Source organism: Doryrhamphus excisus, linkage group LG2 (genome assembly GCF_037039965.1).
Source record: "Doryrhamphus excisus strain RoL-2023G ecotype Guam linkage group LG2, RoL_Dexc_Guam_v1.1, whole genome shotgun sequence".
Classification (NCBI taxonomy): domain Eukaryota; kingdom Metazoa; phylum Chordata; class Actinopteri; order Syngnathiformes; family Syngnathidae; genus Doryrhamphus; species Doryrhamphus excisus.
The window spans coordinates 26755466-26778944 of record NC_136358.1 but is presented as its reverse complement, the minus strand read 5'-3'; the positions used below and the strand labels follow the sequence as shown (position 1 = coordinate 26778944).

The window sequence follows — 23479 nt, the reverse complement described above, 5'->3', positions numbered from 1 at the left end:
CAGGTGTGCTTCAACTCTTTTTTTTGCATAATTTTGTTTATCTTGACATTTTTTTTAAACATTGCCTTTTTTTTCCATTTTGACATTGTTTTAACTAGGAATCTCAAACGATCAAAATTTTGTATAAATTAATCTGGACTAATCTCCACTAGGTGTTAAATATGTCTATTTTTATAATGACATGACGCAATTATATACGTTGGGCCTTGGCTACACTGTGGTTTCAACATTATTGCTCCCTCACGATCACATTTGAATATACGTGTGGAAGTGGTACATTTTGTTTTCTAACTTTGTCCTTCCCCACTTTGTTTAGAATAAGTAACGGGAAAAGCTTGGTACAATGCTATGCTAGCGGCGGCAGTTTCATGTCCCTGCAGTGATCCCATATTAACAGAGGAGCAATAGGAATTGGAGTGAAAAGGTGACTATAGGGTTGTTATTTCATGTCTACAGGGCTCTAACAATGATTAGATAAATCATATTTAGAAAGTCACAAACTGGTTTTCTATGCTCTTAACTATGAAAATATACTAGTAATATTTAACCCTACTTCTACTTGTAGTGGTCGAGTCCAATGAACCATGGTCTTGGTTTTCATGTTTAAGATTTCACCTGAATTATTAACAAAAACCGAGGTAATACTGTAGAAGTTTTGAAAAAAATACCAGTGAAGTATTTTTTTCCCCAATGGTACAAACATACTTTATTGTACAATTAATTTATTGGCAAAAACAGTCAGACCACCAAAATAACTTAAAAAATAATGAAAATGGAGCAACAGTTATTTTTGCTTTCTCTCAGCAAGCACCAAAATCGTTAACAAGAACAAAAACAAGTGGTCAAAGATTCCATTTGAATACTTAACAAATATTTAAATAGTCTTACTTCCAGTCTCTTTTTCTCTCTCTCTCTCTCTCTCTCTGTTGGAGCGGAAATTATAAAAAACATTTTGTTCAGTTGCCATCAGTTTGTACAGTGACTATGTTTACATCTATATTCATGTACATGAAACATTTCCTCCAAGAGGATGGTAAAATGTATACTCCCATGGCAAAATGAAAGGACTGTCCGCAGTGTCGTTTTGCATCACCATATCTTTAATACAAAACAAAACCATTTATCTAATAATTCTTGTAGCTTCAAGTTTTATTTCCCAAAAATAAAATTAAATAATATATCTATATATATATAAAAAAACAGTTTTTCCTTGTGTTTTTATGTTTTTTTTATAAAATAAGTCTCAAGATATATTGCCACCTGGTTCTAACACCTTCCCATACCCAGCAACCTTTTGGAGGAAAAATAGTGAGCACGTCTTCATAAAAAGCTAGTCTGAATCTAATCGAGCCTCATGTTGGCTTTTCACATGCGAGTTATAAGATTGGTCAAGTGTGGGATTTGTTGACTCTGCAAAAAAAAAAAAAAAACACAAAAAAAAAGGCGCATCGGTGCGTGTGGCGTCCAACACCTTATACTGAATCTCCAAGGAAACAAAGATCTCAATACTGTACAGTCGCTCGGGAGTACTTGGATGTTTTTTGCTTTACACACACAGCAAATATCCAATTGAAAAAAATGGGGGTGGGGGGGGGGTTGAAGTATATATACACAAGGTTGTTTTTTTTGTTTTTTTAACATCTTTCATTACAAAATACAGTATCTAAATCCAACATTTCTTAACTGTACAGTACTAACAAGTGTGGGAGAGATTGACTAAAAGCATCCGGACAGAAATTCTGTGAACCTCTGCAGCAACCCGAATAAAAAATCATTAAAAAAAAAAAAAAAAAACCTCAGAGGAAGACAAATATATGTACACCAATTTAATTAGGACCGACTGCACTTCTTAAGGTTGGCCAGTTCTTTGGAGAGTGCAGCAGGGGAGGGGCAAACTATTAAAACCAACCCTCCCATCAACATTTAATGATGATAAAACGAGTGTGGGGAAAAAAAAATACAAAAAGACCTGAAAAACTGATAAAAAAAAAATTTTTTTTGAAGCATGTTTTATGATGACAGAAACAGAATGTATAAATTCAGAAATAAAATATACTTATCTGCAAAATAGATACAATCATGACTGGGTATTTCAAAAGGGAAACTAAATTAAAAAAAAAAAAAGTACATCTTGTCAACTCACGTAATTTTTAGCCACATTTAAAATCTTAAAAATATTCATAAAAAGGCAAAAAATTCTCAGTCCCCCAAAAATATTGTGTCATAGACTATGGAAGAAATTCCACCTGAAACGTTGCCCTTTCACTATTTTTGTACACATTGGCAAAAATATATATATATATATATATTAACAGCAATAACTTACCATTGTTTTAATTTATTCTTTTATTGACGTGTAGGATTTGATGCTGCATCTCCCATAGGAAGCTTCAGTTCTTATGTATACATCACAAAAATATTTAAATAAAAAATTAAAACTTCTAAACCCACAGACTGTCGCTTCATGGCAGTTAGTCGTCTGGGCCAAAAGGATCAGAGCATGAATGATGGCTACATGAGGTCCAAAGTGTTGTGGTTAATGTTCGATGCCAGCTCCTGGTTGTTGTTGCCGTTATTACTGTTGTTGTTGTTGTTATTGGCAGCCAACATGTCCGACTGTCCCGCTTGGCTTCCGTGCATGGCCGCCATTCCACTCAGCTGTGACATGATGGAGTTCTGATCGGAACTGAACTGATCCACGGAACCACTCGGCGGCTGCTGTTGTTGTTGTTGTGGCGTTTGGGGCGGTGCCATACTGGGGTGATGCTGACCCATGTGACTGGGATGAGGTGATCCGGTCTGGGTCTGCGGTGAAATGCGATGCGGCGAGGGCTGGGGCTGAGGCTGCGACGAGGGCTGCATGCGTGGGGACGGGCTGGAGTGAGGAGGCTGCGACTGCGGCCGCGGCGACGGCTGAGGCGATCGGACCTGGTTGGTGAGCGCACCGGCCGGACCGAGTCCTCCTTGTCCTTGGAGGTGGGGGTGCGGGGACTGCGCCATTTGCTGCTGGGGGCTCATCGGACTGCTGTGCTGGGCCGGGGAGCCGCCTCCAAGGTGCTGCTGCTGGAGGAGCCTCTGGTGGATGTTCTGGTGGAGCATCGCTTGGGATGTCTGTGGTACGCCTTGCTGTTGCTGCCCCGACACCGCTTGCCCCGGCTGGAGCGGGGCGCTGGCTGGTCCGCTGCCGCCACCTCCGCCTGGCCCTCCATCTTGCGTTTGAGGCCCACCCATGGTGTTTTGTTGCTGTTGGTGCATTTGCATTTGATGTAGTCTTTGCTGGAGAGCTGCAGTCACTTGAGAGACGTTCCCTGGATAGCCTTGCTGCTGGCCCAGTTGCCCCGGACCACCCTGAGGCCCTCCTTGCTGCTGCTGGGGACCCCTTACGCCTACCCCGGGCTGAGGTTGGGAGGAAGGTGGCATCCCCGGCTGCATGAAGCCCTGCTGTCCTTGCTGTTGTTGGAGTCCTTGAGGTTGCTGGAATTGTCCGTGGTTGGCCATCTGCTGCTGCTGTTGTTGTTGTTGTCTTCTGATGAACATCTCTCTGATTGCTCCTTGTTGCTGCTGTTGTTGTTGCTGCTGCAAGACGGCCATCTGCTGCTGCTGTAGGTTCCCGGGCAACATCGGCCGCTGTTGCTGCTGTTGGAGTTGCTGAAGCTGAGCCATGGTTGGCATATTCCCACCTCCAGCGGCCCCCTGAGCCATGTTCATTACTGGCTGGCCTGCTTGGTTCACATTAACATGCTGACCATCCATGTTGGCCAGCTGATTGGGCCCAGGCCCTGCGACGCCAGGTGGACCACCGGCGGCCCCTGGGAACCTCACACCTCCGTGGCCTTGCGGAGGCCCGCCTTGTACTCCAGCACAACCTTGAGCCCCCTGATACCTGGCAGCTCTCTGCCGGATGAAAGCCGCCATGAGGGTGGGGTTGGACCGCAGAATGTTGAGGACTTGTTGCTGCTGAAGGGGCGAACTCGGGGAGCGTAGCGTTCTCAGAAGGTCGTGTAGTGCCGCTTGCGGCAAGTTTCCTGATCCGCCTGCACCTGGCATGGCTGGATTACCCGCCGCTCCTCCTGCGACGCCCATCACCTGCATCAGCCCCCGGTTTCCTGGCTGGGGTTGCTGCTGACCAAGCGGCTGCTGCTGAGCAACCGCCGACTGTTGCTGCGCCGCCATGTGACCCATCATGCTCGGCATTTGCTGTGGGTTCATCCCCGGTCCCCCAGCACCCCACTGCTGGTTTGCTTGTGGAAGCTGCCCACCACCTCCCGGTTGGAGGTGCTGCTGAACTTGAGGAGGCAACTGAGACTGGGGGCTACCTTGCTGCATACCAGCAAGCATTCCCTGTTGCTGCGGGTCTAACATAGTCCGGCCTACAATTCCCTGAGCCTGCGGGGGAATACCTTGAGCTCCCATGTGGGGCATGCCCATCTGGGCCTGGTTGTTCTGGTGGTGAGCATGTTGGGGCATCATCCCCCCAGGTCCCAGGCCTCTGATCTGAGCTTGGGACTGAGCCATCTGCCGCTGTGTCTCTGCCAGGATTTTTAAGGCAGTCTCTACAGCGGCCAAAGGTGGTCCTTGCTGTTGGCCTGTGGCCCCAGGCATGGATCCTTGAACCTGGTTGGGTGGCGGTGGTTGTTGTTGTTGTTGTTGTTGAGGTGGAGTTGCTGGGCCAAGTCCAGGTTTGCCCATGGACTGGTGAAGAGGAGAGGCCCCTGGAGGTCTGGGATTGTATGGCGGCAAACCACCCGGGTGTTGCTGTTGCTGGACATTGGGAGGCTGCTGTTGCTGGAGCTGAGACACCATTTGCTGCTGGGGGGAGTTCATCACAGCCCCTCCACCCATCGACTGAAACTGATGGTGGAGATGATGCTGAGGAGGCATGGCGACACCTTGCTGTTGAACCTGCTGTTGTTGCACAGCTGCTCCCATTCCCCCCACTCCCTGCTGCTGAGGGAGCGCAAGCATGTTTCCCTGGGTGGGTGTCTGAGGCGTCGGAGGCTGCGTTCCGACAGATGTGGGTGTACCAGGCCCGGTTGCTCCGTTGTTGGCTCCTGGAGAAGGAAGGCCGTTGCCCCCCGGAGCACCTCCTGGAGCAGGTTTGCCTACTCTCTGCATGCTGGCCATCCTCCTCCTCAGCATCTGGGCTTGCTGGAGCCTGTGCTGCAGCTGCTGCTGACGTAGCTTGTGCTTGATGTTCAAGCAGAACGGCACCGGGCACTTGTTCTCCTGGCAGTGCTTAGCATGGTAGCAACACAGTGCAATGAGTTGTTTGCAAATGGGGCAGCCGCCGTTGGTTTTTCTTTTGCAGCCTTTTGTGTGCTGAACGACACGTTTCATCTTCTGGCAGGACGGCAGAGAGCAATTTGCATTTCGACACTGGCAGGCATGGACCAGAGACTGGATACAGCGCTGGATGCTGAGGCGGCGCGAGTCTCCAGGGCTCTGAGTGGTGGTACTTGTCTGGTTGCTGCTCTCGTCATCCAAACCGAGTCCTAGCTTCTCCATCTTGTGCTCGTGGCCCTTAGTGTTGTAACATGTGATGCAGAGGTCGTAGTCCTGAGAGAGATGACGAAATTGATGGGTAAATATATCAATCACAACGTAATTAAATAAAGCCAACACCGCAATGCCCTTCCCACAACTCACCTCACACACGGTACAGTGGAAACGAGTCTCCACGTGGTGTTTGCACAGATTGCACGTGTAGACAAAGCGGTCTTGGCTTTGATTATGCAGCTCCACCAACATGCACATGGAGCTCCACTTGGACCTCCTCAATGAACTGAACTCCAGGTGTTTGTCTCGGGCCAGTGTCAGGAAGGCATCACGGCCATCCATGAGGTCGCACGCCATCAGGGGATCAGGGTCGACGATAGGGGGCAGTGCATTGGCCATTGGGCCTGCGATCAGCCGGATCACAAAGAACACCTACGGAGGAATAGACATGAGAAGGGAAAGCAAACGCATGAGAGTCATTTAAATTTTTTATATACCAAGTTCCCTCGCGACATCATGGTTCACCTTTCGTGGACTCGCTGTTTTGCATGAATGTTGATGAACATTTGTTGTGTTCTGTGTGCTTGTGGTGTATTAGAGCAATTGCGGGCTTATTAAGACTTATTGCAGGCTATTTTGGGAACCTATCCCCAGTGATAAACGAGGGAACACTGCTGAGAAGTGACTGAGAATTTCCTGTAATTTACCTCTTTGTGTTTTTCCATAGTGGCATACAGTTTCTGTGAAAGGTCATTGGAAACGTTGGGCATCCCGGGCTTCTTCTTATTGGCTCGGCTCAAGCTGCTCTTATTCTTACTTGTCTTCTTATTGTTCTTCTTCTTTGCATTTTTACTGTCACCTTTACTGTCCTGCAGACCAAAGAGAGTCAGTGAGACTTAACAACCCGAAATGTTAACAACTGGAGTCTTTTTCTTCCTCGTCACTTACATCGATACTCTCATTGGAAGTGCTGTTCTCCTCCCTCTTCCGCTCTTCCTCTTCTTGCTCCAGCTCTTTAATACTTTCCTCCAGCACATTGGGCCAAAAGTCACCTTCAAAGTAAGGCAACTCCTTGGCACTGGTTAAACGATCCTCTGTGGCCTGCTTGAAGATGTCCTTTAGAGGAGGGTTGAAGATACAATGCAATGTGTCATTACTGGTAGTGACCTCATCACTTTAGAGTTAAACATGATCATCCTGATTTACAAGAGAGATGCGGTAAAAAAAAACCTTTGCTGACTTAGTAACACTCCCCCCAAAATAGACTTAATCGTGCCCCTCTACCTTGTAGTCATGCACGATTCGCTCCGCCACAGCTTTGTCCAACATCTTCTTGTACCACTCCTGCAGCCGTTTAGGCTTGGGAATCTTCTGATCAGCGGGGTGACAATGGAAGATGTAGTCATCCCCCTCGCTGGGTGGGCAAGCCCAGATATGCCCAGTTGTGTAGCTGTAGAAGACCAAACAAAGCTTAAATAGGCGAGTTGGATGCAGATGAACAGACAGGATAAAACACTGAGAAAGGTATGTTGTGCATGTTCACAGTTTAAGAGCACTCACACTAGCCAAACATCATCAGTTTAAAATAAATAAATAAATACAAATCTTACCCCAACTTCTTTGCATACTCCAAGTAGCCAATGAGAATTTCATGGTAAACCGCTGTTCTTAGACTTCGTGGCCGGAAAAAATGCACACTGTCCAGGTAGGAGATGTAAACTCGTCTGTATATATGATAAAGCTTGAAATCAGCCAACAAAACAAAGCACATGGGGGGGGTCATATTTCAAATGTGCGTACCTCTGATTAGGTTGCGGGCAGTCCGATCCATACTCCTGAACGTGCATTCCAAAGAAGCAGACGTCTGCTCCATCAATGTCTTCAAAGGCAAAAAGGGCTTTTGTCCGATATGGGAAAGACTCTGACATCTCTCCACTATCCACAAATCTAAAGAAAACACACACACACAAACAAAAGAACGCAAAAGAAAACGTCAACAAAATAAGCACATGTAATAATGTACATGTGTGTGTAAATATATAAACTATATATAATAATAATAATAATGTAAATAAGCACACTTTACAACCACATTTCAACGAGACATAAAACCTGTGATGTGCAGTGAGGATCGTGGGGCACTGACTCCTTTGGTATTTATTTAATTATAGTACAAGTTGCTCATTAAGAGGATAACCAAAATGGAAGAGTATACATAAAGTACACATACCCTTTTTTTCCTCGAGCATAAGTTTTAATAATTTGTTGCAAGTCTGATCACCCCCTGCTATGTTCAGGTATTTAGTCCTTGATCTTGGCAGGCCAATTCATTCATTCATTGATTGAATGCATTTGATTTTCTGAAAGTTACTGACAATATTTATTTTAGGTTAATATTGTTTTTTGTATTTTTCATGATGATTGGTGAGGCCCTGACAGCAAGTCACTGATAGTTGCAGAGAAGTGAAAGAAAGTGTAGGTGCATGTTTTTTGCCTTCCTGGTGCTGACATACCTGGATTTCATGCCGGGTTTAACCTCCACAACTTTGTCCGAGACGTGCACCATGCGGATGAAGACCTCACCAGCCTCTGGGTGGCTCTGGCGCTTGAGGAAGTCGTTCACCCTTGTCTCCAGGAAACTGCCCAACTTCGTCTGAGGCAACCCTGAGAGTGAAGAGTCAGGTAACGCATGCTCAGTGAACAAATGGCTAAAACAGCATAAACTCGAGAAGCAGGCATGTCAATTGAAAAGCAGTTCAGTTCAGCTTTAATACATCCTATGGCGTAACCCAGGGGAATCTTAGCAATTCCTACATCGAGGAAGAAGTCACTTACTTTTAGCAGAATACTTGTTCTCTCTCCTTGTCTTATTGGTCTTCTTTAGGCAGCCGTCGCATACAAAACTGTTGCATCACAACAAACCAAATAAGTGTAAGTTGAGTCAATATTAAGTGTGTTTTCGGAGTCTACATTAGGCAACAAATTCTACTAACCCTGATGGCCAGATTGTCTCATTGTGCAGGACACATATCTGGTGCATTCTGCGTCCACAGTCTAAACATTCAACAAGCCTGAAATCAAGAATGATTAAGAGATAAAAAATACATGAATGTCAAAAGCAAATCGATTTGACTTCCATGGCCACATAAAACATTAGCAAGGGGCCAACTTACAGTTCAGGGTCCAGTGTGTCATTCTTCTTTTTCTCAAACTGATCTTTGTTAATAGAGCTGAAATAAAGTAGAATGAAAGGAAATGAATTATTACTCTACAGAAATGACCTGATGAGTCAGATTTGTATTTCTAGGTTAAGCAGGAAGAGAATTACAGTTTAACAATTCATGCTTATTCCACCCAAGTCCCAAAAGGCTCAAAGGACCTGATAATAATACCCTGACAATATGTTAGTTTGAAGGTCACATTGGACCTAGTTTGAGCATGATGTGGTGAAATATCAGCACGATTAAATCTAATTTCAATGTAGCGTTTGTATAAGTTAAATGTGGCAATACTTACGTCTGTGGCTGGGTGGGGTCGTCACCCAGGGACACAGTCTCTCCCTGGATCTCGTTGAAACACTTCTCACAGAAGTGGTACCTGTCAGCAATAAGCCCAAATTTTGGTGAGCTACACCATTTCCCCACAGCACAGTCAATCACAGACAGCACATGGGAGGGCGGGTCCCCAAGTGGAACATGGGCAAGGCAGCAAGCAGGAGGAGAGCACGGGAGAGCAGGAAGTCGTCATCATGAAAAGGTGAGGGGGTGGTTTTGTCGGTTCATGGTTGCGCAAAGCAAAAAAATAAAAACACACAACGATAGGAAGACAAGACAAGTAATATGGACCAAGAACGTGACAGGACAAACATTCAGGACAACACAGAGCAGAGAGCCGAGGCAAAGCAAACATTAGCAATTTGGACACAGAGGATGAGCATAAACAATCACCAAGACAGCTAATTGCAGCATGAGCAGAATCAATGGGCGCTTAACAGGGGAAAGAACTGGAGGGAAGGGGTTGTATGCAAACAAGTCAACAAATGCAGTAAAGACGATTGCTCAGTGGCTGGTTCATTTTAAAAGTTGGGTCTCTTCCCATTCGAGCAAGGTATGACTTTCCCAAGAGTACACAATTAACCAAATATGAAGGAGTAGGGAATTTACAGGTTGAATGCTCAGACTTGAGTGCCAAACTGCTGAGATATAAAATGGGAGCGCTATGAAATCAGGTTTATTTTTTTCCACAATATATCACCTTTTTTTCCCGTTTTCACTATAGTGTGTTTAGAGTGACATAAATACACAAATTCTTACATTTACTGACGCAACACACCATTGGACAATTTTGCTTTCATTGCTAAAGAATCCTCAACAAACGATCACATTCCGTGCTTGTGGTTAAAGAAGATGTAGCTGCAATCTTTTTATTAATGTAACCTACTTTTAAAGACTCTGTTGTTTTATTTCCAGGATGACAGGATATGCTCTTACTTTGAAGGCCGGAAGTATGGTGTGTGTTTTTTTTTGTATTTTGTATTTGCCAAGTAAGATAGCTGGGTAACTCTTGCAGCCGTGGTTATGGTTAGTGAGGACATGTCGCTATGAATGAGTGGTCCGCTGGGGAAATATATCCCCACACAAACGTTCCTTCTCCTCTTGATTACCGCATTTCATTCACAATATGTCAATGTCCACTAGATTCCGTGCTTAACAGGAGATTCTGTAACACAGGAACTCTAGGGCCCTATATAACAATGACACTATGAGGGAATTCCATAACAGGGTAAGAAAAGCCCGACTTTTAAAATGCCAACGTATTAGGCACAACATGTAAAAAATAACATGGGGAACGTGATGAAAATGACACACCGATGAACACATTTTCATGATCATCTCAACAATCATCACTTCTACTATCAACTCTTCTCCCTCATATGGCCATTAATATTCTCTGCCCCCCCTACCTGTTCTGGTAGCTAAAGTAAGCAGCGTCTCGGGGAATAGTACACAGCTGCTTTCCATAGCAGCACAGGGTCTGAGGGGAAAACTCCAACTGAAGGACAGAAGCAAAGAAAACAGTATTTTTTTTAATCATTCACCTTGTACACACCCGTCGCTGGTAATTACTAACAAAACTCAATTCAACTGAAACCAAATGGAAGTATTTTCTAATGTATGATTTCACACAGTGATAACTACGATTGGGGATAATCACACAAGGTTAGTAAACTAAGGTGAAGGATGATGAATTGATTTTGAATAAAGCAGAAATAAGCAATCAGGTGTGTTATTTGCCAGCAAACACCAAACACAATAAAGTCTAGTGAGAAATAGGATATATTGTAGCAGTGCTGTGCTCAAGGTCAATTTTAACAAAGCTACTGCTTTCAGCTATGAGTGGACTTGTGTGACTTACTTTACGCATTTGAAACCCACGACACATGACATTATGGACAACTTATCCATATGTGGTATGTTTATATTGTATGTTGTAGGAGACAGCCGGTTTGTCTCACCTTTCTTCCACAACAGTAGCCTAGGCTCTGCATGACTGGGTCGATCTCCTGTTCAAAGACCTCCGCCAGTTTGGAGCAGCACTTGTAGACTCGAGATGTTTTGCGGTTGTACAGCCAGGCATTGTTGAACATCAACCAGATGTCATCCACATACTGCCAGGGATCCTGGTACTGACCTATAATCAAAACACATGTACTTGGATTTTGGACATATCTGATAGTAACAGATACGCAGTATATTCACAAGAGCTTCCGTGATAATGTCCATCGATTAGAATTGTCCCTTGTAACGATGAGCAATAAAATACCCACCTGTGTCTAGTTTCCGCTTGATAGTGGACAAATCCATGGGGTTCTTCACAATGTCAAAGTAGTCCTACAAAGAAAAAAAGGGTGTATAAAATTACAGAAACATGGTGGCAACATCAGAGAGCAAAACAGGAACAGTTTGAGCAGAAACGTACAGGTATGCACAGCAGCTGTGGGTCAACAGGCATCCTGAAGGGTAGCGACTCTGGCTCTTGTCTGTATAGAGACTCAAGTGTTGGCATGAGAGCCTGGCGAAGCTCTTCTGGCTTGAAAACTGTGAAGATAAAGTTAGATATGCATGTACAACCCACACACACACACAAAAGACACCTTTTCAAAATGTACATAAAAAAATCAAAAATTCAACCATTCCTTACTTTTCTTTTTTGCTGGAGATTGCGAAACAGCTGCTTCTGATGACACGTCTTCCTCTTTCACCTCCTTCTTCACCTCTGGTTTCTTATCTTCAGTTTTCACAACGGGTGTTTGCGGGGTTGATGACGTATCCATAGGAACTCCTTTGCCTCCTTCACCGGGACATTCCTCCTTCTTAACCTCCATTTTCACAGGGATTTCCTCTGTTTTCACGTTGCTGAGCTTGCCCCCTTTAGACACACTGCCAGCATCGCTCTCCTCTGCTTCATCCTGCTGCTTGACCTCTACTTTGGGCTCAGGAACAGCAGCCGTGGTGTCTGACTGCGCCTGCTGGGAGGACGTGTCTACGCTGTTGACAGAGGCAGGAGTCAGGGCTTGACTGTCCGCTTGGAATGAACCCTTTTGGGACAACTAGAGAGAGGAAAAGAAATACCCTCAGTGCACTTGGAACAACAGGCATAATGTTCTGCTGTTAAGAGAATATACAGTAGATGGTGTAAATAACACAAGAGAATCACTTTAAAAAGGCTACTGTGAGTCTTGAGACTAGGAAACACAGGTAGATGCACTACTGCACATTTGCAATGAAATATCACACTCATTTCAGAATTAATCTGAGTGGAAAAGGGTCAGATATCGCACATTAATTTGGCTATGAAAAAGTATGATGTGATGGTAAGTAAAATACTATTTTAAATTATGATCGACAGTGATGAAATAAGGTAGACCATTCACTTATCATATCAATTTAAATTCTTAACTATTATGTATTCACTACAGCTATTTGTAAATATGCTAATTTTGTTTATTATATTCTTATTAGACCAAAATTCGAAGGATCTACCCCACCACAGGAAGAACCTTGCATTGAAGTGAATAGTGTGCAAGTGGTGGTAAACTGCTAAACCACACTGACCGGAGTGCGTGGCAGCTGAGCACCATGCGGTGTTGAGCTTGAGCCGAGTCCCGGGTGAGAAGGAGTAGAAGAGCCAGTCCCAACGTGAGGCTGCTGGAGGGGTTTGTTGGAACCAGGGCCCTGGCCCAGTTGGCTCTGCTGGGAGGCTTGAGGTGGTACCAGCTGCGATGCATTAGGGGTGTGCGGCTGAGGCGTCTGGGACCCTGCTAGTCTAGGGGGTGTCTGGTGAGGTGTAGGCGACCGACTGTGAGCCGGGGAGGGTGAACTACCACGCATGGCTCCCAAATGGGGGATGGAGTTGGGTTGTTGGTTTGAATTAGGAGTCATTGAGGAGGCAGAGGCGCCAACAGCCGAGTTGGGACCTCCACCCCCGACACTCTGAGGGCCCATGGGTCCCACTGTGGACACTCCGCCGGGACCGCTTGCAGAACCTGGCTGTGCCAAAGGACTAGCAACTGGGAGAGAGGGAGGAGTGCCCATCTGTGTCTGGGGATATAAACAGACAGTTTAAGTTTAAAACATGCAATTCCCAATGTCACTAATCGTATTCACGCTACAAATGATAAATACCATGCCTGCTTTGGAGCAGATAAGTGTTTCACTTGGATTTTAGTGGTTACGTTCTTTGTCATAATCTGTATTATGTATAATTAATTCCATGTTACCTGTGCCATGCTTCCCTGGGGTCCAGACTGGGGCATCCCAGGAGGAGTTGTTCCGACCCCTGGTCCTGAACCAGGAAACTGTCCCTGGGATATGTACTGGTTCTGTAGCTGGTTGACATTAGGCTGACCCATCCGAGGTCCAACCATCCCCATCTAGAAGTTTGCACAAACAAATAAGCACTGGACTACTGGTGTGGCAAGTCAAGATTGTATATGTAATGCTGCCTTTAGTATCACCAAATGGATTTCAATGTGCCAATTCATTAAGTTAATAGCTGTATAATAGGACTTCAAAATGACAATGAGAGCCCATGACTAGAAAATAGTTAAATAGTTGGGGTTCATGAATAATGAGTTAATGGAAAGCCCACTATTATTTTTTTTAAGATTAACTTGCGCAAGTCCTGCTTAACCCTCAGCCCACAACGTAGTTTAAGAAAAGGCAGCGGCGTTGCAGTTAATGCTGAGCCACAGGTGGGAAGACATATTAAGCAGAAATGGACAAAAAGTATAGGCTATATAAGTATAAGCTATAGTCTAACTGCATTACAGTAAATGAAGCAAAGATGTTATCCAGTGTCTTGTTGATAGGAGTCATTAAAAAGATATTTCAAAAGGTATACTTCTTATGAACAACTTCAATTTGGGATTAATTGCGTGACTTTTAATTGTGTGACTTTGCACTGACCTGATTGCCAGACAGTGGAGGAGTGGATCTCTGCCCCATGGTCTGCATCCCCATCTGACTGAATTGATTCATGCCTGATAAAACACACCCACTGTTGTTAAGAGATATAACATTTCATTTGGAAACCACAAACAAATACGACATATTGGATTTGGTTTCTTCTTCGGTAATAGGTTGACTCTTAAAAATATGCATTGTTGCTGAGGACAATGCTTGCTTGTGATGCGTAAAAATATTGCGGCCGAGTTCCCAATAATTGTACCTGGGCTTTGCATCCTGTTGACCATCTGATTTGGTCCAGTGGGTCGTACCATAGACGGATCGGGAAGGGGGCCATCTGGGAAAAACAGGGGGATGAACGCTGTGATATGGGTGTTACTTTATGAACTTTATATATTTTCCATTATACGGGTGTTCTAATTTAAATAATTTTGTCAACTGCAATGAATGAGTGCCAAAATAACACAATGTGAGACTGTCACACCACATAGTTATTGTTTACATTAGTAAGTCCAGCAGATAACTATCCCAGCCGAGTCTGAGTCTGCATGCGCCACTCACTTGGAGGCAGTCCAGCAGGAGGTTGACCCATGCTAGCAGGGCCAAGGCCCAGACCCTGCTTCTGGAGACGGGTCCTCCTCTTCTCTTCCAGCTCTTTCTGGATTTTATAGATCTTCTCAGCTAACAGGTGATAATACTCAGCCTGTCACAGGAATCCAAAATTCAAATGAAAACAAATAATCACAGGATTTCAAACAATAAAATGGCATTAATGGCAACTTACTCTGCTGTTTGCAGACTCGTACATATCTCCTTCAACTTTTCTGGCATATGCCACTAAGTTCTCCATTCGACGATCCTTTAAGGCCGCAGGATCTGGAGTTGGAAAGATGGCTTGAACACTGTAGGTGAGAAAAGAAAAGAAGATGACGTTATTATTCTGCGGTTCATTTTTCAGTCTTGCTAATATGGAATGTAACTGCATGGTGATATTGAATTTAAATCTAGTGCAAGGTTATTCTTTTGGAAGGGAATGAAAGCCAATTGCTTGGGTTTCACATCGTTATTGGACAAATTTTCTGGAAATTATGGTAAACATAGAAAGTGAACAGGTCAGTAATTGCTGAGAGACTGACAAGTATTAAAGAGTTACATTAGGTCTTGTGCAAATGTAATTATATTATGTTCCTTGTTGAAAACATCCTATATTAATAATCCATAACCATCATTAAATACAATTATCACTACTTACAGTTTGTGCACCAAGTGGTTTCGCAGGTCCTGCGTGATGTCCTCATGCCAGCTTTTCCGCATTCCTGTGGCGGAGGGAGGGGCTGCTGTGGGCATGGAGCCGACCCCACTGGCATCGTTCATCAGGCTAGAGGACAAAACGGGAAGCATCTTCAAACCATTATCTTAAAAATAAAATACCTTTGTCTTTATTTTTAAATATGCAGTTAGTCTTACCCCTGGTTATTCACATTGAGATGCATCATCGTGTCCTGCAGCAAGTTGGTTTGCTGACTCTGGGAAGGAGCACCCACGCCTCCATTAACTCCCATAGGATTGGACCCTAGAAATGGAGGGGACAGAATTCTTATTCATTTGCATCCCCCGTTTCTCTTGTGTCACTTTAAATGTGTGAGTTGGCCAACTTACCCATTGGGTTCATCTGCCTCATACCAGCTTGCCCTTGAAGGCCCTGTCTGGCCCTGTTGGCCAGGGAAGGCTGACCCTGGATCTGGTTCCCCTGGTAGGTGAGACCCAAGGCTGCATAGGCTCTTTCTATAGAACTGGGGTCAATCTGACTCGGTGGATTGATGTTAGGAGCACTAGGTTGGCTACCGGGGACTGACCCAAGGGAGCTGCCCAGACCTGCACCCGCTGCACCCAGAAGAGCTGTGAGGACATTAGAAAATTGAAGACAATTAGACACAGGACTGACTACCTATGCCAACCTATTTAAAACCTTTAATAGATACCCTTAATCATTTTGACATGCCTAATAATTGTTAAGAAATCATGACGGAGTGGAGAACCTCTAATGAAAAAAAATGGGAGTAGAAATACTTTTGGTCAGATACAGACACTCACACTGTGGGTTCCTCTTGTCTCCAGCATTCTTCAGTGGCAGGCAGACTGGACAGTCATGTCGAGTGCAGTTCTTCCAGTGGGAGATGATTTGCCTTGATGACGCACAGTGAGCGACTGAGGGTGAAAGGGAAGAAATTGAGATCTGTTCCTGTGGTGTTTGCGTTCCTCATTATTGGCTAGACAGTCAATAATATGCGCTATAATATTCAGCCAAGACAACGCAATTTTCGTTTTCAGACTAACGCACAATAAACTGATCGGCCATCCTTGAATGGGTAGCCTACTTCTTATCGTGTTTAATTATAGTGCTACAATGTGCCACAGGCCAGCTAATTGAGCTAATTGAAAAGTGGTTGGGAGCTACTGGCTGGAGACCCCGACTTACCGTGTATGAACTCAAAGAGTGGTAACATAGGTTTTCTACATTGGTAGCATAAATGTAGTCATTACACGTTTTTTGCGGGACTGTACCAACTGTACCAGGAATTAAAATGAACAAAAAACTGAAGAAAGTGGTCTAATATTTTTTACCATGACTGTATATGTATGATCTTAGAAATTACTCTCTGAAAGAGAGCCATCCCAAACTTCTTTCAGGGCTCACTTCCAAATTATTAACATGCATAATAGGTCTGGTTTCATTTATGTTGTGGTTTGTCTAAATGACAGGGACTTTTTTTTTTTTTTTACTCACCCTGACAATTCTTGCCAGCCTGGCAATGTGTCATGTGATTGAGGACATTCTTCATGGTGCGGCAGTGAGGCAGGTTGCACTGTCGGAGCTCGCCATTGGCCTGCTCCCGCCGCTGACATTTGTGGGCGTGAAGCAGGAGAACAAGCTGCTGCTGGATCAGTTTGCGCTTCTCAGGATCAGCAGTGGGCGGTGCTCCAGCTGCAGCGGAGGCTGCCGAGACCTGGGTACCAGGACCGACCAGACCTCCCTGAGCATTGGGAACTATGCCAGATGCCCCTCCTACAGGTGCGACTGAAGGGCTAACACCTGACTGAGACTGCTGGGAGCCCTGCAAGGGAAGTGGAAGTGTGAGCAAATTGGCATGACTCAGATAGGACAAGTAAATGAATATAACACGCAAAAATCTAATAAAGATAAAATGAAAAAGATGAAACAAAAGGAGGTAAAAATGACAACATACAAGACCAGATAAGAGATCAAAGTCAATGCTCAGTGTCGAGTCAGATTAAAAATAACAGTGAATGGTGAGAGGCCAGACTGGTGAACAGTCAAGGTTAAATTGTATGAAGTTGTTACTTTATTTCTTACCATGGTGGCCATCGCTTGTATGGGCTGACTCTTCTTGTCCACATTAAACTGAGCCATGCTGTTGCCCAAAGGACCTTTGCTCTGATGTTGAGGGCCCAGCCCTGCAGCACCCAGTCCTTGGTTCCCCTGCCCTGCATATGGACCTCCAAAGGGAACCCCCTGGTTGCCCATCATTGCCATCTGGGGAGAAAATAGGAAAACATGAGCGCTAAATAGTGACACTTTCAGACACACAGTACAAGAGTTGAATCGATGAGTCGTCAATTATAAAAATAAGCAATACCTATTTTGGTGTCAATCTTTTTTTTTATTAAAAATGATTAAAAATCTTTAACTTCTTTTATCATGCAAAGTAGACCAATAAGGCAAAACAAAATATTCACACACAACTTTGAATTTGTAAAAGATCAACATGTTTGTGTTGTGGACGAAACCACTAATTGTGTTTGGTTCATACCGATATGATCCATCTAAAGCGGAAACAATTAATCAATTAATCAAAACAAGCTTCAGATTAACCAACTAAGAAAATCATCGTAAGTTGCAGCCCGAGTCAGGTGCCCAAATGGCACTTGTGCATCGTTGGAAGTGCAAGTGAATCAAGGCAGCACAGGTCATCCTTGCTTTTCCTACAATGACTTCATCTACTTGAGAAGCATGAGATTCTGTGGGTTTGTTTGTTTTTTTTCCCACCTGATTGTCATATCGACATATTATCGTTATTGTGAGCCACGTTATTGTCAACCAAGTACAAAAGAGAACTCTGTTTCTATTTGAACTGACTATAAGTTGTCCAAACATTGATACAAATAGAAATGCATGGTTGTAGACTTTGGCAAAGTACTTCATCAACAATGAATTTTATGCACACAAAAATGTACAACAATATGCCTCTGAGTTTGACATTAAAATCAGATTTTAAAAGAAAAAATTGACAAGTAAATGATCAACACCAGTGATTTACCAGGACTCCTACATGCCTCAAAACAAACAAGTTCCCGAGCAATGACATTCACAACGATGGAGACGCTGTTAAAGTACTGACATATGTAAATAGAGACATTTCAAATTCAGATCGCTTTGGTCTCTAGCGCAGACACGAGACACATTTGCGTCGGAGAAATAGTGTTAAAGCATAATTTGGCTGCTGTTGGCGAGGGAACACCACACTCTGCTTGGAAGCAAATGACTTATCTTATGGTCAACAACAATTTAGTATGAAATATTTCATCTTTGTCTCAGTACACCGAAGGCATGGAGCTCTCTCCATCTTTTCAGCCAAGTTCAATCTTCAGAAGCTCCTTTACAATTTGAATTTATTTCTCATCCATAAAGCTGCAAAGTGAAATCAGTCTCAAATCTGGCACATTCCCATACCAAGAACATTTATACACGTGACGTCACTTCTGCTCTTTGTTTCCTGCAAGGAGTACTAGTATTTGTAACTGTAAGCATAATGCCGATTCATGTGCCTTTGTTTACAAATTAGCCATACTAGCACAGCCGTGTGCAGCACTGCATTAGTCTAAAACTTGTGTCAGTGCAGTTTCTCTGGCAAATTATTTAATTGGTGAGCTCCTTCCCGCAAATTGAAGGTGTTGATCATTAAAATGACCTGCTTGTCTAAAAGAATGTAGAGTGAAATTTTTATTTTTTCATATTTTTATCTCCGAAAATAGGCCATTGCTTCCACAGATATTCACCATAAGTCTGTAATAATGTATAAATATGGGATAATATAGGAAAAATGTATAGCTTACCATTAAAAGCACTGAGTGCAGTTCAGTTTTGAGGTTACTATTTCAAAAGGGTTTTAGCTTGAAAATCGACAGGGATAAAGGCATACTGTAAACAGGAAAAATCATCCGAATGACCCAAAGTTTGTGATGGGAGTACATTTACTCGTCTCGTGCATGTTATATCACCAGGCTCAGAACTTTTCAGATCCCCGTCTCCACAAAATCATCTCGTGAAAATGTCCGATATCAAGTATCTATCCATTATGCCTTTGAATATTATCATTGTATTCTCAGGTCTAATCTATTAATTAGCAGCAAACCTTTTCGTTGACTATATACCACCAGCCGTGCCACAATTCACGCATTTTTGACAACACTAAAAAAAAAACCTCTGGTATCTAAAGGGTTAACACCAAGCATACACACTAAATGCATTCTATTTATTCTGCTGAATTGCCCACACTAACACTAATTCAGCAAAAATGCATCTCAAGTTTACAAATGTTTTACGCTTTTGTTTGCTGATAATAAATGTCGTTTTCACACCGTGAAAGAGTCCTTACCTTGTTCAGGGCTCCAGGTTGTTGGCCTCTGATGCCTGGCTGGCCCGCACCTCCTTGTTGCTGTAATGTTTCAGCCAACAGGTTGCTGCTGCCACCCATCCCCTGGTTCCCGAAGCCCATCCTGGGAGTACCATTCATCACCTGGTTCCCCATCATGCCTGGTTGCGGCTGTCCATTATTTCCTTTCTGCTGTGCTGCCATCATAGCTCTGTTCATGCCACCCATCATTCCAGCGACGGCATTCTGCTGCATCATGTTCGCCTGCTGCTGAGGAGAAAGGTGCTGTTGTCCTTGCCCCATTATCTGCTGAGGTGCCTGGCCAGGGCATCCCTTCATATTGGCCATGTGTTGCCCAATGGCAGCGGGACCTCCCGGGCTCCCCATGGCTCCTTGGTGCCCCTGTGGGGTGGAAGTAGGTGCACCTGAACGCAGCAGCTCCGACAGCTGTTTATGCTTGGCTACTGCATCCTGGCCTCCACTAATGCCGCCGGCACCTCCGCCTGGACCAAGACCAAATCCCATTCCTCCTGGACCTCCACTTCCTCCTCCAGGACCCAGACCCCCGGGACCTCCCCCCAGTGTGGTGTGCAACTGGTTGAGATCTCCCCCATTGACAAGGCCTGGTTCATTAGTGCTAATCAGCTCATCTGGCAGGTCATGCTCCAAGTCAAACAGTGAGCCAAAATCTGAAATGGGAGGGCGGGGGGGAAAGCACAGTTAAAATTTACTTGTGGAAAACGCTTAACTTTAAAATTTACTTGTGGAAAACGCTTAACTGTACAAGTTTGACAGTGAAAATACTACAGCTTGCTGCACACTCGGCATAACACCACAAGTGAGGGCTAAGTTGCGCACTGTGTGTAAATACACACCCAAAAATGTCTGCTAGAACAGAATACACCTACTTCTACATCAATGCACCATGTTACAAATGGGTCATAAACTGGTATTATCATAGAAATACTACCTTCACAGCTGGTAAGAACATAATTAAGTTTGTATGTTGCCTTTAACAGCAAAAACAACAATGGCTATAGCAACACTTTTGATGGAAAATCTGACTAAAATGGGAATTGGTTTTCTCTTAATACGACAATCAAATATTTGCACAACCTATACACTACTGTTACTTTATATTGCTTTAAAAAGGGCCAAATATACAAAATGATACATAAGGTGATATATACTGCTTCTGTAGACCGCATTGATATTTTCTTTTGATGACAGTCATGTCAATGGGCTAAAAGACAAGTAGTGTCGGTATTTGCCTTTATCATTGAATGCATCATACAGGGTGTCATGCATGTGTAATGGCTGTAATGACTTCGCTAGGAAAAATTGGCACTGACAACCTAATTACAGATATTATTCAGAAGAAAATAAGTCCTGAACAATTAAGTTTTGAATGTAGGAGTGTCTGCTGGCTACCTTGATGCTTTGGACATGGCGCTGTCCATACTCCATGCTACATAGTTTGTCGAACAGGCCAGTTTTTAGGCACAAAAACACAAGCAGCTAAAGCAAAAGCTTAACCGCCAGGCCCAACGTTTAGCTCCACAAAAAGGCCAATAATATGGTGGACAACCTCTGCTTTCGTTAACACGATTCACGGTTGCCATCAGCCAAGGGACAGCTGGGTTTATGGGGGGAACAGATTTCACGTTAGCGACCCAAAGAGAAGGCCCTGCTGACAGTTTAATGAAGCTTTAGAACATGACAACTTTATCCCAACTCGAGCTTGTATTTCACTTTGTAATCGACCTCGGTTTAAAAGACCAATTCAGTCAGTCTTTGGTTAGCTAGCTCGACGCCTAGCTAGCAAGCGGCTAACAGCACCTAGCTCCGGCTGTAAATGGCTGGAAAGCACGCGAGCTAGCTGGGAGGACTCCCTCCTCACGTCCGACACACACTCTACTACTAGCACGCTAACGTTAGCATGCTACGACAAAAACACAACAGCAAATCCCGCGTCTTCGCCCACCTTCTGGCTCATACACACACGCAGCGAACGAGTGGGAAAACGACGAAAACTTTACAAACAAGTAAATGTGTGATATATTCCAACCATACGTACCGTTTCCGTCGCTGGCAGAGGCGGAAAGTGCCGGAGAGGAGAGCTTAGGCCTCTTGGCTGAAGGCGGGCCAGAGTCCAGAACGTTCTCGGCCATATTTTTCTCGAAATAAAAATATATAAAGTATCCACAATTGCGGGCGCTTTCACGCCGTTAGAAGCGCATTCCGTTTCGTGTCCAATATTGCGACTTTTCCCCCTCCTTCGGGGGGATTAAGAGGGGGAAAGTCCCGTGTACGAATGACTCTCTTTCCCTGGGTTCGCCTCTCGATTTCAGCCTCGGCGTATAATCAACCCCCCTCCTCCCTCCCTCGTCGGATTTTTTCTTCTTTATAAATTTCTGCCAGCGGAGGAGGAGGAGGAAGAGGAAGGGGTCGGTGGAAGTGAAGAGGCAGTGGCTTCCTCCCTAAACTTGCACGGCTTCTTCAGATGTCAATAAACCTTCCCCGGGTATCTCTCCCATGGCCGCATCCGTCATTTCAACCTCCTTTCCAGCGGAGTGAGTCGGCCACAAGCGGCTCGTTCGCCTGCCAAGTGATGGTGCTGGTGCTGCTGGTGGATGAGCTGATGGGGACTTCAACCACAAAATAAAAAATAAAAACAATAAACTGACAAATGTCCAGCTGTCTTTGTTTCTTCAAATTAAAACTTATGATAAATAAACTGGCAGCTGCTAAAGTTAGATTTTTGCATGAAAATAAATCGAATTGAATTGAATTAAATGTAAATACCACTGGTTCTCGGGTTACGGATGAGTTCTGTACTGTGATTTAAGTCGGAACTTCTACTTAGATTACACCTAAATGAACTCATAAGTCACTCACACTACACAGAACATGCAAAGGACATGTGAAATAAAATCATAAAAAGACAGCGTAATAATTAAATGAAATAATAATACAATGAGAACGCCTGACTTTTATCCTTGTGGTGGTTACAGGCATTTCTAACTTCTTAAAATATTGTCCCAGGTAAGCCTGAAGGATCACCTCTTCTATCAGATCTCCATGTTGCAGTGCACAGAATCCATGACCCCTCATTCATCATTCTTAAATCTTTAGCCTTAATGATGGTAGCAACAGTCAAGCACTTCGGACCAAAATTGGCAGGTGTGTCTCCTCTCTCTGAGCGATTTATGATGTTCATTTTCACTTTCATAGTGATGGCTTTCCTTTTCTTTGGCGCACTGTCGCTTAGCACAAGGCACAAATTGCATTCTTGTACCGCGCGCTGTAATGAGATCTCAAACGAGTCACGTTTTTATGGACCAAAATTGCGTTTTTAATTCATTTAACCAAAAACCACTTGTAATGTAAGCACACCATAACCAACGCAATGTATGCTAAGCTACCTGACCGATACCTAAAAATATATGCCATTAATTAATTTTCATACATTTTTGATGATTTTATTTTTTATTGAGATAAAAATCTTTATAAAGATTCAAATACCACTGTGAATTGGTTTTGGGTTGCCACAAAGAGAAAGAAAATAAGTTATGTCAGATGTTGATGACAACATTTTAAAAGACAAATACGTCATATCATCAAAAGACATCATCACAGCCTTTATATTTGATTTCATTTTGATTAAAGCAGGGATGTCCAAATTGAGACAGATTGGTCGTTATATTTTTTTAATTGGCCTGCAGCACATTGTAGAAGTAAAATTAATTAGACAAAAAGCTGAAATGTTGATGCTATAACATGTCAAATACATGTAATAATAACATGTTTTGTCTTTAAATTAATATTTTGTTGCAATTA

The 23479-nt window shown here is 43.7% G+C and overlaps 1 protein-coding gene across 4 annotated transcripts; it reads right to left on the bottom strand.

Moving 5' to 3' along the window:
* Positions 1–1079: 1079 nt before the first annotated feature.
* Positions 1080–22232, bottom strand: ep300a (EP300 lysine acetyltransferase a). Of its 4 annotated transcripts, none has more exons than XM_058061929.2 (31): positions 21717–22232; positions 19643–20328; positions 17341–17520; positions 16753–17080; positions 16053–16172; positions 15624–15863; positions 15432–15537; positions 15217–15342; positions 14749–14866; positions 14526–14667; positions 14227–14301; positions 13965–14038; positions 13277–13429; positions 12612–13097; positions 11698–12106; positions 11476–11594; positions 11324–11387; positions 11012–11187; positions 10460–10548; positions 9013–9123; positions 8670–8726; positions 8490–8567; positions 8332–8399; positions 8010–8160; positions 7297–7443; positions 7107–7220; positions 6781–6946; positions 6445–6612; positions 6204–6365; positions 5647–5928; positions 1080–5556 (listed from the first exon to the last, which is right to left on the bottom strand). In XM_058061929.2, exons 1-31 carry the CDS (start codon positions 21808–21810, stop codon positions 2512–2514), a joined length of 8334 nt encoding a protein of 2777 aa, XP_057917912.2. In that variant the 5' UTR covers positions 21811–22232; the 3' UTR covers positions 1080–2511. The 4 variants fall into 4 exon arrangements, with proteins under 4 accessions (XP_057917912.2, XP_057917915.2, XP_057917914.2 ...); XM_058061932.2 differs by having other exon boundaries at positions 9013–9093; XM_058061931.2 differs by having other exon boundaries at positions 16059–16172.
* Between the last annotated feature and the right edge of the window lie 1247 nt (positions 22233–23479).